At 40.8% G+C, this 14,175-nt stretch overlaps 1 protein-coding gene across 2 annotated transcripts in view; it reads left to right on the forward strand.

Annotated features, from left to right (window-relative positions):
• Positions 1 to 14,175, forward strand: part of CASC4 (cancer susceptibility 4) — a 126,409-nt gene that overhangs the window by 37,542 nt on the left and 74,692 nt on the right. For both annotated transcript variants that reach the window (XM_010385233.2, XM_010385234.2), the window contains exons 3-6: positions 1,811 to 1,913; positions 4,850 to 4,940; positions 11,298 to 11,445; positions 11,799 to 11,879. In XM_010385233.2, the coding sequence (XP_010383535.1) occupies positions 1,811 to 1,913; positions 4,850 to 4,940; positions 11,298 to 11,445; positions 11,799 to 11,879 (423 nt within the window). The remainder of the gene's footprint in view (positions 1 to 1,810; positions 1,914 to 4,849; positions 4,941 to 11,297; positions 11,446 to 11,798; positions 11,880 to 14,175) is intronic.

Consider the following 14,175-nt stretch of genomic DNA (forward strand, 5'->3'; position numbering starts at 1 on the left):
CCCAAGCTGGAATGCAGTGGCATGATCTTGGTTCACTGCAACCTCTGCCTCTGGGTTCAAGTGATTCTCCTGCCTCAGCTTCCTAAGTAGCTGAGATTACAGGCATGTGCTACCACACCTAGCTAATTTTTGTATTTTTAGTAGAGACGGGGTTTCCACTTGTTGGCGAGGCTGGTCTCAAACTCCTGGCCTCATGTGATCCACCCTTTTTACTCAGGAAAGTGGCTGTATATATATCTCCCAAGTGTTTTTGGAGTGCTTTTAGAGTAATAAGACTAATTCTATAATCCTTCCGTAAGAAATAGATGTTATAGTGTTGGTACATTATAGCTAGATGTTATATTTTAATCTTAATAAACTGTTGCTTATACAGTATAGGCCCCTGTTTTCATTTCTAAAAATTATCTTAATACTACTTTTGCTTAACTGCTAAGGCTGTTAGCTGTTTTTAAAATCACCTATCTATGTAATTAACATTTACTCTTTTCCGCCTGCATTTCTTTTGTCTGTAGACTTTAGCTCATGAGGGAATGAAATCTAGAACATGTGTGGCTGGTGACTGTGGATTAAACATTTACAAACAAGTGTTTGGCCAGGTTATAATTTACTATCTAGTTTGGAATTTCATGTTATTCATTTCCACTAAAACATTTCAGTCTCAGTCCAGAAATTATGAGCTTTGAAAATGGAATTTTGGGATATGTAGAGCTACCGTCCATAGCCGAACTAGAAATGTATCTAAAATGATTGGCACCTAAGTTGGTAGTCGAATGTGATTTAAAATGAGAAAGAAAACTTAAAATTTGTACCCATAGTAAACATATCTAAAAAGTATGATTTTTTTTCCTACTGTAATAAAGCAGATAGGTTTGAAGAGATAGGTAGTTTTTGTATTGTCTCCACAGCTTAGCACGTGTCTACACAAAGTGTAACAATGTAATTTAAAGAATATTTTGGGTTGATGTGAACTCCACTGAAGCTATATTGTTTTAAAAATAAATGTTATTGGTCAGGTGTGGTGGCTTATGCCAGTAATCCCAGCACTTTGGGAGGCTGAGGTGGCCGGATTGCTTGAGCCCACAAGTTCAAGACCAGTCTGGGCAAAATCTACTAAAAATACAAAAATTAGCCGGATGTTGTGTTGCACACCTGTAGTCTCAGCTGCCTGGGAGGCTGAGGTGAGAGGATCACTTGAGCTCAGGAAGTGGAGGTTGCAGTGAGCCAAGATTGCACCACTGCACTCTAACCTGAGCGACAGAGCAAGACCCTATCTTAAATAAATAAATAAATGAATAAATTTTATTGACCATGAATGTGTTACAAAAGGCTGTTAAATGTGGTATTAGTTATATAATTTAATTTCCTGGGAGTATTACTAAAAAAACTGAGAATTATGTATAATTAAAAAAAATCCCGGCCGGGCGCGGTGGCTCAAGCCTGTAATCCCAGCACTTTGGGAGGCCGAGGCGGGCGGATCACGAGGTCAGGAGATCGAGACCATCCTGGCTAACATGGTGAAACCCCGTCTCTACTTAAAAAAATACAAAAAACTAGCCGGGTGAGGTGGCGGGCGCCTGTAGTCCCAGCTACTCGGGAGGCTGAGGCAGGAGAATGGCGTAAACCCGGGAGGCGGAGCTTGCAGTGAGCTGAAATCCGGCCACTGCACTCCAGCCTGGGCGACAGAGCAAGACTCCGTCTCAAAATAAATAAATAAACAAACAAACAAACAAACAAACATCCCATAGCTTCTGAATAGGAAGCATTACAATGAGTGAACTTGACTCCTTTGGTTCTTACCTTGGGTGGATAGAGCAACTTGCCGAGCTTCGTCAGGAGTTTCTTCGACAAGAAGACCAGCTTCAGGACTACAGGAAGAATAATACTTACCTTGTGAAGAGGTTAGAATATGAAAGGTAAGATGTTACATACAACATATGTTTATGAATCTAAAATATTTGTCCAACTTTTGGACTCAGTTCATTTCTTCCTCTCGGACTTTTGTTTTCCTTTTTTTCTCTTCTTTCATTTTGTTAAGTCTTTTAAATTCCTTTTCTTTTATCTTTCTTTAGCTTTTTGAAATCCAGACTCTTATTTTGATAAATTAAACAGCATGAAGTATCTCTTAGAGGGCATGCTGAGTTTATTATGTTGTAAAATTCATTGTGAGACAGAAAATCTTACAAGCTCTGAGTTTTATCAGATGTGGCAAAGATGGAAAGGAGATTTGTGATTCTTTTTGATGAGCATCCAGAAGATGAAACCAGCACTGGGAGATGTTCCCAGAAGAGCTGAGGGCCTGAGTGCTAGCTGCTCTTCCTGTTCTGCATGTCAACCCTCTTGCTGATACCTCTAGACTTGGTGATGAGGTTGGGGAACCTCTTACAGGCCTTTCTAGCAATCATTCCTTAAAACTTTTATTATATTTGTAATCAATTTTATGGTAAAAGATATTTTTTAGATTTGTACACCAAAAGTTAGAAAGATTTGCCATATTTTAAAGCATTTTTTGTCCATTTCTGACTTCTTACTCTTGTAGATTATCAGTTATCATTATACATTTACTTAAATATATATATTTTAACATAACAGTATTCAGTATTTTTCTGCATGTCTATAGGATTAAAGATTGAACATATGTAGAGGTAATATATTATTCTAGCATATTAATATACCAAAACTTCTTTAGTCTTTTCCAATTGTGGGACCACAGTAGGAGTTTTCCTTTTCTCACTTTAAGACTATCACAGGCTAGGTTATGGTGGTTCACACCTATAATCCTAACACTTTGGGAGACTGAGACTGGAGAATCATCTGAGCCCAGGAGTTAAAGACCAGCCTAGGCAACATAATGAGACCTCTGTCTCTACAAAAAATTTTTAAAAATTAGCCGGGCGCGGTGGCTCAAGCCTGTAATCCCAGCACTTTGGGAGGCCGAGACAGGCGGATCACGAGGTCAGGAGATCGAGACCATCCTGGCTAACACGGTGAAACCCCGTCTCTACTAAAAAATACAAAAAACTAGCCGGGCGAGGTGGCAGGCGCCTGTAGTCCCAGCTACTCGGAGGCTGAGGCAGGAGAATGGCATAAACCCAGGAGGCGGAGCTTGCAGTGAGCTGAGAACCGGCCACTGCACTCTAGCCCGGGCGACAGAGCGAGACTCCGTCTCAAAAAAAAAAAAAAAAAAAAAAAAAAATTTTAAAAATTAGCTGGGTATGGTGGCATATGCCTGTAGTCCTAGCTGCTTGGGAGCTGAGGTGGGAGGATTGCTTGAGTCCAGGAGATTGAGGCTGCAGTGAGCCATGATGATGCCACTGTACTCTAGCCTGGGCAACAGGGTGAGAACTTGTCTCTTCAAAAAAAAAAGAAAAAGACTATCACAGCTATAAAATTTTCTGTGCAAAAAAGATTTCCCAAAACTAGCTGGGTATGCTGGCATACACCTGTGGTCCCAGCTACTCAGGAGGCTGAAGTGGGAGGATCGCTTGAGCTTGGGAGGTTGAGGCTGCAGTGAGCCATTATCATGCCTGCACTCCAGTCTGGGCAACAGAAGGAAAGCTTGTCTCAAAAATAAATAAATAAATAAACAAACAAACAAATAAATAAATAAATAAAGATTTCCCCTCCCCTTATGTTATTTCAGTAGTATATTTTCTCAAATGTAGAATTCCTCAAAAAGAATGCTTTACCAATTTTGTTGCTTTTACTGCACAGGTGAAAGATTGCTTTCTGAAATGATTGTACTCATTTATAATGTAGATATTTCCCCATAGCCCTGCCAACTTTGGTTTTAATTCTAATTTAATTTTGTTAGTATAGGAATAAGATACTACATATATACATATAGGAAGTTGGTGGGTTTTTTTGTTTTTTGTTTTGTCTTTTTCTTTTTTTGAGACTGAGTCTGTCTCTGACTCCCAGGCTGGAGTGCAGTGGCACAATCTCAGCTCACTGCAACCTCCACCTCCTGGGTTTAAGCAATTCTCATGCCTCAGCCTCCTGAGTAGCTGGGACCACAGGCATGTACCACCATGCCTGGCTAAATTTTTTGTGTCTTTAGTAGAGACAAGGTTTCATTGTGTTGGCCAGACTGATCTTGAACTCCTGGCCTCCAGTGATCTGCCTGCCTTGGCCTCCCAAAGTGCTGGGATTGCACGTGTGAGCCACCGCGCCTAGACACATATAGGAAGTTTAATTTGCATTTTATAATGGTGAAAGTTAACATTTTTCTATATGTTTGTCAACTGTTTCTTTTTGCATGATTGGTCTATGTGTATCCTTTGGCTACTTGGCTAGCAGAAAGTCACTATCTTTATGTTTTGCTTCTGTTCACTTTCTCTTGATGGCACCAGTCTATCTTCTTTATTAGTTTCTCCTGTTCCTAGTATTCTATGGTTTAGCCTTTTATTACAATTTTTAAAGTACTAACTATTGGATGAATCTTCTGCTACCACTCCTTATCAGTTCTCATAATTCTAGCTTTCCTCATCTGTTACTATAAATTAGTCTCACAGTTTTCTCTTCTCCAGTATTTTTGTCTTCTGTGATTGAAGTTGGTTCTGATAGTTTTTTTATAGATGCAATTTATGGAAATAATAGGAAAAGAATTGTTTTTATCTTTGTAATTTCTGTTTTGTCAATTAGCTTTATCAGTATTACCTATTTCCTATTACAAGTTCAAGTATTTTAAAAGTTTGGATTGTGAGCTATTTGTATGCTCTTTGTTTTTTCCAGCCCACTCTCCCCTGCTAACTGAATGTTTTGTCTTTCTTAATGTATGTGTCAACTACTGGACAACTTTGAGAATCCAATCCAAGGTAATATAATCTAAAAGAATGACTTTGTAATTTAGTTTTCAGTGTGGACAGCAGATCAAGGAATTGAGAGCACAGCATGAAGAAAATATTAAAAAGTTAGCAGACCAGTTTTTACAGGAACAAAAGGTAAATTTAAAAAATATACTTAAATCCAAACATATTTTTGTTATAAATCATGATAATTTAGAAATTAAAATTGTAATTTTGTCACAAAACATTATAGTTTAAGTTTTCCAGCCAGCCTAATTCCAAAAGTGATTTACAATGACTTTATTTCTGAGTAAATTAAACATTTGCAAAAATATAATCTTAATTCTTAAAACTGGTCAGGCGTGGTGGTTCACGCCTGTAATCCCAGCACTTTGGGAGGCTGAAGTGGGTGGATCACTTGAGGTTAGGAGGTCAAGATCAGCCTAGCCAACATGGGGAAACCCCATCTCTACTAAAAATACAAAATATAGCTAGGTCTGGTGGTGCATGCCTGTAATCTCAGCTACTTAAGAGGCTGAGGCAGGAGAACTGCTTGAGCCCAGGAGACGGAGGTTACAATGAGCCAAGATCATACCACTGCACTCCACGGAGGTTACAGTGAGCCAAGATTGCACCACTGCACTCCAGCCTGGGCGACAGAGTGAGACTCTGTCTCAAAAAAAAAAAAAAAATGAAATTAATTTTGAACCAAAATATCCATCTTTTTTAAAAAATAATTTTTGTTGTTAATGTATTTCTCAGATTGTAAAGTGGGCGACTTTTTTACTGAAAATCAACTACTTCCTTTTTTATGCATTTGAGAAATAGAATAAAAAGAAACACTTTTTCCTTTATTATCAATCTCTGTTTTTCTGACACCCTTTCCTTAAGCACAGAAATGAGACACTAGCCACTATAACCAATTTGATTCATACTTTTGGCGGGGCGGGGGGCGGGGGGGCAAATTCTTTTTTTTTTTTTTTTTGAGAAGGAGTCTTGCTCTGTCGCCCAGGCTGGAGTGCAGTGGCCGGATCTCAGCTCACTGCAACCTCCGCCTCCCGGGTTCCCGCCATTCTCCTGCCTCAGCCTCCCGAGTAGCTGGGACCACAGGCACCCGCCACCTCGCCCGGCTAATTTTTTGTATTTTTAGTAGAGACGGGGTTTCACCGTGTTAGCCAGGATGGTCTCGATCTCCTGACCTCGTGATCCGCCCGCCTTGGCCTCCCAAAGTGCTGGGATTACAGGCTTGAGCCACCGCACCCGGCCAAATTCTTTTATTAATTCATTTTAAGTTAATATGTATTATGAAGATTTTTTTTTTTTTTTTTTTTTTTTTTTTTTTTTTTGAGACGGAGTCCCGCTCTGTCCACCAGGCTGGAGTGCAGTGGCGCGATCTCGGCTCACTGCAAGCTCCGCCTCCTGGGTTCACGCCATTCTCCTGCCTCAGCCTCCCGGGTAGCTGGGACTACAGGCGCCTGCCACCGCGCCCGGCTAATCTTTTGTATTTTTAGTAGAGACGGGGTTTAACCGTGGTCTCGATCTCCTGACCTTGTGATCCGCCCGCCTCGGCCTCCCAAAGTGCTGGGATTACAGGCGTGAGCCACCGCGCCCGGCCAAGATTTTTTTAACAATAGAAGAAATTGTCTGAAGATTACTAGTTATTAAGGACATGATTCATTTTTTTATACCCTGTAATCTTACCTGACTAGGCACGATTTGTCTGAACTCTTGTGATTTAAAGGAAAGAAAGATTTAATAGTGAAAAGTATTTGTTTTGCTCTTTGGTAGAATCTCAACTAAAGGACTAGAAGTTAAGGATATCAGGTTTTCATTCTTAGCTTTTTCACAATTTTATACTAGGATATAGAGGGTGTCATTTCTTTCTCTATTTCATTTTTTGAATCTACAAAGTGGAATAGCTGCTACTTATCTGCAGTCTACTTTGAAGAGGTATAAGGATGGATTGGTGAAAGAAGGCAGGCCTGAGTGAGCTACCATAGTAGCAGCATTGAGGGCAATCAAAAGGTATTATTGAGACACTGGAGGGTTAAAATAACATAATGGAACACAAAAGGAAGGGGAAGAGAGATTTGCTATTGCAATTGTGTCATTATAAGCGTAGTATATAAATAATGGGATAAGTTTGCTCTCTTCTATTCTCTTAAGGAAGACAGATGAGAGCTTTCCCCTTTTTTCCAAGCCAGTGTGATTCTCTTTCTGTTCTTCTATACTAGGCTATTTTTATGTTATTAATTAACTAATGCCTCTCCAATTATTCCTTGCCATTATCCTACCCTAATGGAAGAAGGCGTGGCAGGAATTGAGGTGCCCAGATAACTTCTCCTTTCTGGGCAGCACATCAGCCCTTACTCTCTAGATTAGCTGCCTAATTCTACTCCCCACCCTTCATTTCCTGTTCTTTAACTACTATAGCAAGTTGGTTCTGTGCAATTTGAGTTTTCATAGAGACAAATCCAATGTTAGCTATATGAAATAAGCATAAATTGTATTCAGGGCTTTATCTTTTTGATTGTTTATTAATTTTAAAATTACTTAACCAGCCACATGTCTATCACAGAAATGACTCTGGAAAAGGAGACAGCAAACTATAGCCCGCAGGCTGAATTCAGCTCGCTGCCTGTTTTTGTACTGTTTAGAGGCCAAAAGTGGTTTTCACATTTTCAAATGATGAAAAAAATTGAGAAAATTATCTTAGTACGTTGGAAAATTATAGAAATATTTATTTTGGTGTTCATACATAAAATTTTATTGAGACACAACCCTGCGTTCATGCTATAGGGACAGAGAAACTCTCATAGCCCAGAGAAGACTAAGGAGACCTGAGGACTTAAATGTAGTGTAGTAGCTGGGGGCGGTGGCTCATACCTGTAATCCCACCACTTTGGGAGACCAAGGTGGGTGGATCACGAGGTCAGGAGTTTGAGACCAGCCGGCCAACGTGGTGAAACCTCGTCTCTACTAAAAATACAAAAAGTTAGCCGGGCATGGTGGCTGGTGCCTGTAATCCCAGCTACTCAGGAGGCTGAGGCAGGAGAATCCCTTGAACTGGGGAGGCAGAGGTTGCAGTGAGCCAATACTGTACCACTGCACTCCAGCCTGGCAACAGAACGAGACTCCATCTCGAAAATTAAAAAATTGGCCGGGCGCGGTGGCTCAAGCCTGTAATCCCAGCACTTTGGGAGGCCAAGACGGGCGGATCACGAGGTCAGGAGATCGAGACCATCCTGGCTAACACGGTGAAACCCCGTCTCTACTAAAAATACAAAAAAAAAACTAGCCGGGCGAAGTGGCGGGCGCCTGTAGTCCCAGCTACTCCGGAGGCTGAGGCAGGAGAATGGCGTAAACCCGGGAGGCGGAGCTTGCAGTGAGCTGAGATCTGGCCACTGCACTCCAGTCCGGGCGACAGAGCGAGACTCTGCCTCAAAAAAAAAAAAAAAAAAAAAAAAAAAGAAAATTAAAAAATTAAAATAAATGCAGTGTAGTATCCTGAATTGGATCCTGAAACAGAAAATGGACTTAGTGGAAAAACTGGTGAAATCTAAGTCTGGAGTTTAGGTACTAATAATATACTGATTTTTTTTTAGTTTTGCAAATGTATCATGGTAATTATGGATGGTACATTAATAGGATGTTAACGTTAGGGGAAACTGGGTAAGGGATGATTACTTTTCTGTAAATCTAAAATTATTTCAGAATAAGAAGTTTATTTTAAAAACAATCAGTAGGTCCCCTAACCAAATCACAGACATTGCATCTAGAAAAGCATCTTATTTTATTAATATTGATATTGTCCATTCATAGAAAGGTACTGTCAATAATGCATTAAAGAGACAACATCTTTGTTAACTGCTTTCAATGGAAAAGTATTTTTGAACAGTAGCTTGTTGACTTTTAATTTTGTTCAATATTTGTCTTATCCACATCTGCAAAAGAGTGAAGAGTACTATAGCAATAGCCTTATGAGATAGCGTTATAGTGAAGATGCACAGAGATGCAAGCTGACTGCTCAAGTTGTGCCTCATGGATTTTCTCACCCTTGGTGTTTATATTAGACATGTTCAAAAATTTCAGTTTATCATTTCATTCATCAATGATTAAGCTATCAGAATTGATTATAGCTTACCAACTTACAGGAAATGTGAGATTTGGAGTCAGAAAGACGATGGTTAGAATTCCTTCTTCACAATTCTCTAGTTTTGTGACTTTGTACAAACTGCTTAATTTTTTTTTTTTTTTTTTTTCCTGAGACGGAGTCTTGCTCCGTAGCCCATGCAGGAGTGCAGTGGCCCCATCTCGGCTCACTGCAACCTCCGCCTCCTGAGTTCAAGCGATTCTTCTGCCTCAGCCTTCTGAGTAGCTGGGATTACAGGCGTGGGCCACCACGCCCAACTCAGTTTTGTGTTTTTAGTAGAGATGGGGTTTCATCATGTTGGTCAGGCTGATCTCGAACTCCTGACCTCGTGATTCACCCACCTCGGCCTCCCAAAGTGGTAGGATTACAGGCATGAGCCACCGCGCCTGGCCCAAACTGCTGGGGTTTTGTTTGTTTGTTTGTTTGTTTGTTTGTTTTTTGAGACGGAGTCTCGCTCTGTCACCCAGGCTGGAGTGTAGTGGCCAGATCCTGGCTCACTGCAAGCTCCGCCTCCCGGGTTCACGCCATTCTCCTGCCTCAGCCTCCCGAGTAGCTGGGACTACAGGCGCCCGCCACCTTGCCCGGCTAATTTTTTGTATTTTTTAGTAGAGACGGGGTTTCACCGTGTTAGCCAGGATGGTCTCGATCTCCTCACCTTGTGATCCGCCCGTCTCGGCCTCCCAAAGTGCTGAGATTACAGGCATGATTCACCGCTCCTGGCCTTAACTTCTAAACTGCTTAACTTTTTAAAGCCTCAGTTTTGTTTTTCTCAAAACTATGAATTTTATTTCTTTTTTTTTTTTTTTTTTTTTTTTTTTTTTTTTGAGACGGAGTCTCGCTCTGTCACCCAAGCTGGAGTGCACTGGCCAGATCTCAGCTCACTGCAAGCTCCGCCTCCTGGGTTCACGCCATTCTCCTGCCTCAGCCTCCCGAGTAGCTGGGACTACAGGCACCCGCCACCTCGCCCGGCTAGTTTTTTTGTATTTTTTAGTAGAGACGGGGTTTCACCGTGTTAGCCAGGATGGTCTCGATCTCCTGACCTTGTGATCCGCCTGCCTCGGCCTCCCAAAGTGCTGGGATTACAGGCTTGAGCCACCGCGCCCGGCCGAATTTTATTTCTACTAGAGGACAGCTATGAAAGCAATTTGGAAACTGAAGCACGATGCAAACATTTGTTGGAATACCTACACCTGATTGTCAGAGTATCCTTTCTCCTTTGTTGTGACACATTCTTAAGATTTGACTCTTGTGGCCGGATGCGGTGGCTCACGCCTGTAATCCCAGCACTTTGGGAGGCTGAGGTGGGCGGATCATGAGGTCAGCAGATTGAGACCATCCTGGCTAACACAGTGAAACCCCCTCTCTACTACTAAAAATACAAAAAATTAGCGGGGCGTGGTGGCGGGCGCCTGTAGTCCCAGCTACTCGGGAGGCTGAGGCAGGAAAATGGCATGAACCTGGGAGGCAGAGCTTGGAGTGAGCCAAGATCGCGCCACTGCACTCCAGCCTGGGCAGCAGAGCAAGACTCTGTCTCAAAAATAAAAAAGATCAAAAAAAAAAAAGATTTTGTTCTTGTTTTTCTAGATTCCATATAAATTTTTTCGTACTATTTTTATAACATTACTAAGAATTATATTTCGTACTGCTTTAGAGTTTACAAAGCATTTATAGATATGTTAAATGTTGACTAGAGGAACCCATATATGGCATCCCAAGCTTGTGTACTTGACTCCTTGCTGCTCCCAATTTTCCATGGAGGCAAACTCAATACTGGTCCATCAAGAGAATTGAGTTAGGCCTAACCATATACTTGAAGATTTGCATTTCCAAGAAGATGCTAGGTTAGGAACAGGGTTGGGGGTAGCACTGACCTGTTTGTTGTCCTGCCATTACTTGCTGTGCTTCGGTGGCCAGCACACTTAGGAAGAAGATTGCCTGTTTTTCACCCTTGCTCTTGAAGAAGCACCTGTATGCCAGTCTCCTCCTTTCTGCCATCCTGCTTGATTCTAACATATGCTTACAGAGAACCCACCCTGCCCATAGCACCCAGGAAAATGCCCAGTTGTAGGCCATCAGGGCAACGTATAGTACTCAGCAGGCTGTCTTGCAGAATCACACACCTCTGCATAGCCAAACAGAGTCACCTCCTCTGCTTACCAAATCATTCATTTACTGTAGCTAGAGATTTTCAAAAGTGTTATTCTTTGACTTTTTATCAGGTATAAAAATCACACAGAAAATAATGTATCCTGCATCTCCAGTTGTTCATTATTTGAACCCTTTTGAACCATTTAATTAATAGTTGTGTCAGTGGTTTAACAATATGAACTGAAAAATATTTATTGTTACTGAATCTTTAGCTGCAAGAGGCCCACAAGATTCAATCAAATGGTGGAAAAGAATCGGATATAAACGATCAAGTCGTACCTAAAAATATTCCAAAAGTAGCTGAGAATGTTGCAGATAAGAATGAAGAACCCTCAAGCAATCATATTCCACATGGGAAAGGTATTATTATTATTATTATTATTATTATTATTATTATTATTATTTTGTTTTGTATTAATAGGATATTAACTTTTTCTTCCCATTTTTAAGTGAATATTTTTAATCAGAAAGAAAATTGTTTGATTTTAGTTCACACATGATTAAGTGTCTTCATTGTTTCAAATTTGGATCCTTTGATGGAAGAGAAAAAAGAGTAAGTTATTTTAGAGTTACAGCTATGTCCAAAGCAAGATATAAAGATGTTCAGATGATGTAGCCTATTACTTTTAGAAACTGATTGTTACATTCCTTCAAAACATTTTCAAATTATGTAAGAAAAATTATAGAATTCTGTCTTTCTGTTACTTGGGCAGAACAAATCAAAAGAGGTGCTGATGCAGGGATGCCTGGAATAGAAGAGAATGACCTAGCAAAAGTTGATGATCTTCCCCCTGGTAAGTAAAAATTGTTAGAGAATTCAACTAAAGTGATGATAATACATTTCATGTGACCCCATTCTCTTTTTGGGTAACACTTGGAAAAGTCAGATATCTGGATGATTGATATTTCTAGTTAATTAAGTACCCATTAATTGCCAGGACTTTTTTTGGATACGACTTTTATAAAATTTTTTGCTAAGATGTATAAAATACTTGTTTTTACCTTGATAAGAATCACCTATATTTGAATCTTTTCTTTACAACTCAGAGTTTTTGCTTATGACAGTTGTACTATATAGAGTCATTTATGTTTACTAAAAGTATGCATGGCTCTTTTCTTTCTCACCAAGTGTGCCCAGATTCCTGTGTTGTTGGTGTGCTTTAATATGGCATAGTAATACCCTAATAAGAGTTATTTAGTTATTTAGTTTTGAGGGCTTGGCTTGTCCTTTTAGTGAATTACCCCACACTTTTGGATAGTTTGTTTACCATTTTTTTTCTTCTTTTCTGGCCACTTATGTTCATTGTGTCTCTTTCCTCCTTAACGTGTCTGCTGCTTATCCATTTTCACTTGCCGTCCTCATCCCACTTGTTGCTATCCTAATCCCCTTCATTTTTTTTCCTTCATGTCTCTTCTTTGTTTTTCTTGCTATATCTATGTTTCTTGGCTATTAATGGTACTCCTCCCTGCTGACTCCAATTTATTATGGTAGAAAAATAAGAAATTAACAGCATGCCTCTGCTGCTTTTGGCTGATTTTATTTCTTCTCAATCTCAGTAATTACTTCTGTGATTATAGCTAGTTGTACATGACTGAAATTGCTGAATGTTTAGACCAAATAAATGAAATACTTGTCCTTTCATTTATATAGTTTTGTTGTCTTCTCAAATTCTTACGGGTTTCCAATTCATAGCGATTTCCCCTAAAATACAGTAAGGACAAAAGCAATAACATGAATTTGAAAATAAAGAATCAGAATTAGCAAGCTTTGTTTGTAAGAAAATGAAGTAATCCAGTGATTTTTAAAAATGAATTAATTAATTTTGAGATACAAAAATCTCTGACGCTCAGGCTAGAATGCGGTGGCGCGATCTTGGCTCACTGCAACCTCAGCCTCCCAGGTTCGAGCATTTCTCCTGCCTCATCCTCCTGAGTAGCTGGGATTACAGGTGTGTGCCACCATGCTCAGCTAATTTTTGTATTTTCAGTAGAGGCGAGGTTTCACCATGTTGGGCAGCTGGTCTCGAACTCCTAACATCAAGTGATTCTCCCGCCTTGGCCTCCCAAAGTGCTGGGATTACAAGCATGAGCCACCAAGCCCAACCTCTTTTTAACATTTTTTTTCATTTAATTTTTTTTTCTTTTCTTGAGACAGGGTCTCACTCTGTCACCCATGCTGGAATGCAGTGGTGCAGTCATGGGTAACTACAGTCTTGATCTCCTGGGCACAAGCTATCCACCCACCTCAGCTTCCTGAATAACTGAGACTACAGGTGTGTGCCATCATGCCCAGCTAATTTTATTTTTTATTTTCTTTTTTTTTTTTATTTTTGTGATATGGGATCTCGCTCTGTCACCCAGGCCAGAGTACAGTGGCATGATCACAGCTCACTGCAGCCTAGATCTCCCGGGCATAAGTGATCTTCCCACCTCAGCCTCCTGAGTAGCAGGGACTACAGGCATGTGCCACCACACCTGACTATTTTTTTTAGTTTTTTGTAGAAATAAGTTTTCACCATGTTGCCCAGGCTGGTCTCGAACTCCTAGCCTTAAGCGATCTGCCTGCCTTGGCCTCCCAAAATGCAGGGATTACAGGCATCAACTACCATGCCCAGCCTGTTTTATTTTTCTGTAGAGACAAGGTCTTTTTTTTTTTTTTTTTTTTTTTTTTTGAGACGGAGTCTTGCTCTGTCGCCCAGGCTGGAGTGCAGTGGCCGGATCTCAGCTCACTGCAAGCTCCGCCTCCCGGGTTTACGCCATTCTCCTGCCTCAGCCTCCCGAGTAGCTGGGACTACAGGCGCCCGCCTCGTCGCCCGGCTATTTTTTTGTATTTTTAAGTAGAGACAGGGTTTCACCGTATTAGCCAGGATGGTCTCGATCTCCTGACCTCGCGATCCGCCCGTCTCGGCCTCCCAAAGTACTGGGATTACAGGCTTGAGCCACCGCGCCCGGCCGAGACAAGGTCTTACCATGTTGCCCAGGCTGATCTCAAACTCCTGGACTTGCGTGATCCTCCCACTTCAGACTCTCAAAGGGCTGGGATTACAAACATGGGTCACTGCACCCAGCCAACAAATATATAGAGAGAGA

This window comes from Rhinopithecus roxellana, chromosome 5 (assembly GCF_007565055.1).
Source record: "Rhinopithecus roxellana isolate Shanxi Qingling chromosome 5, ASM756505v1, whole genome shotgun sequence".
Classification (NCBI taxonomy): domain Eukaryota; kingdom Metazoa; phylum Chordata; class Mammalia; order Primates; family Cercopithecidae; genus Rhinopithecus; species Rhinopithecus roxellana.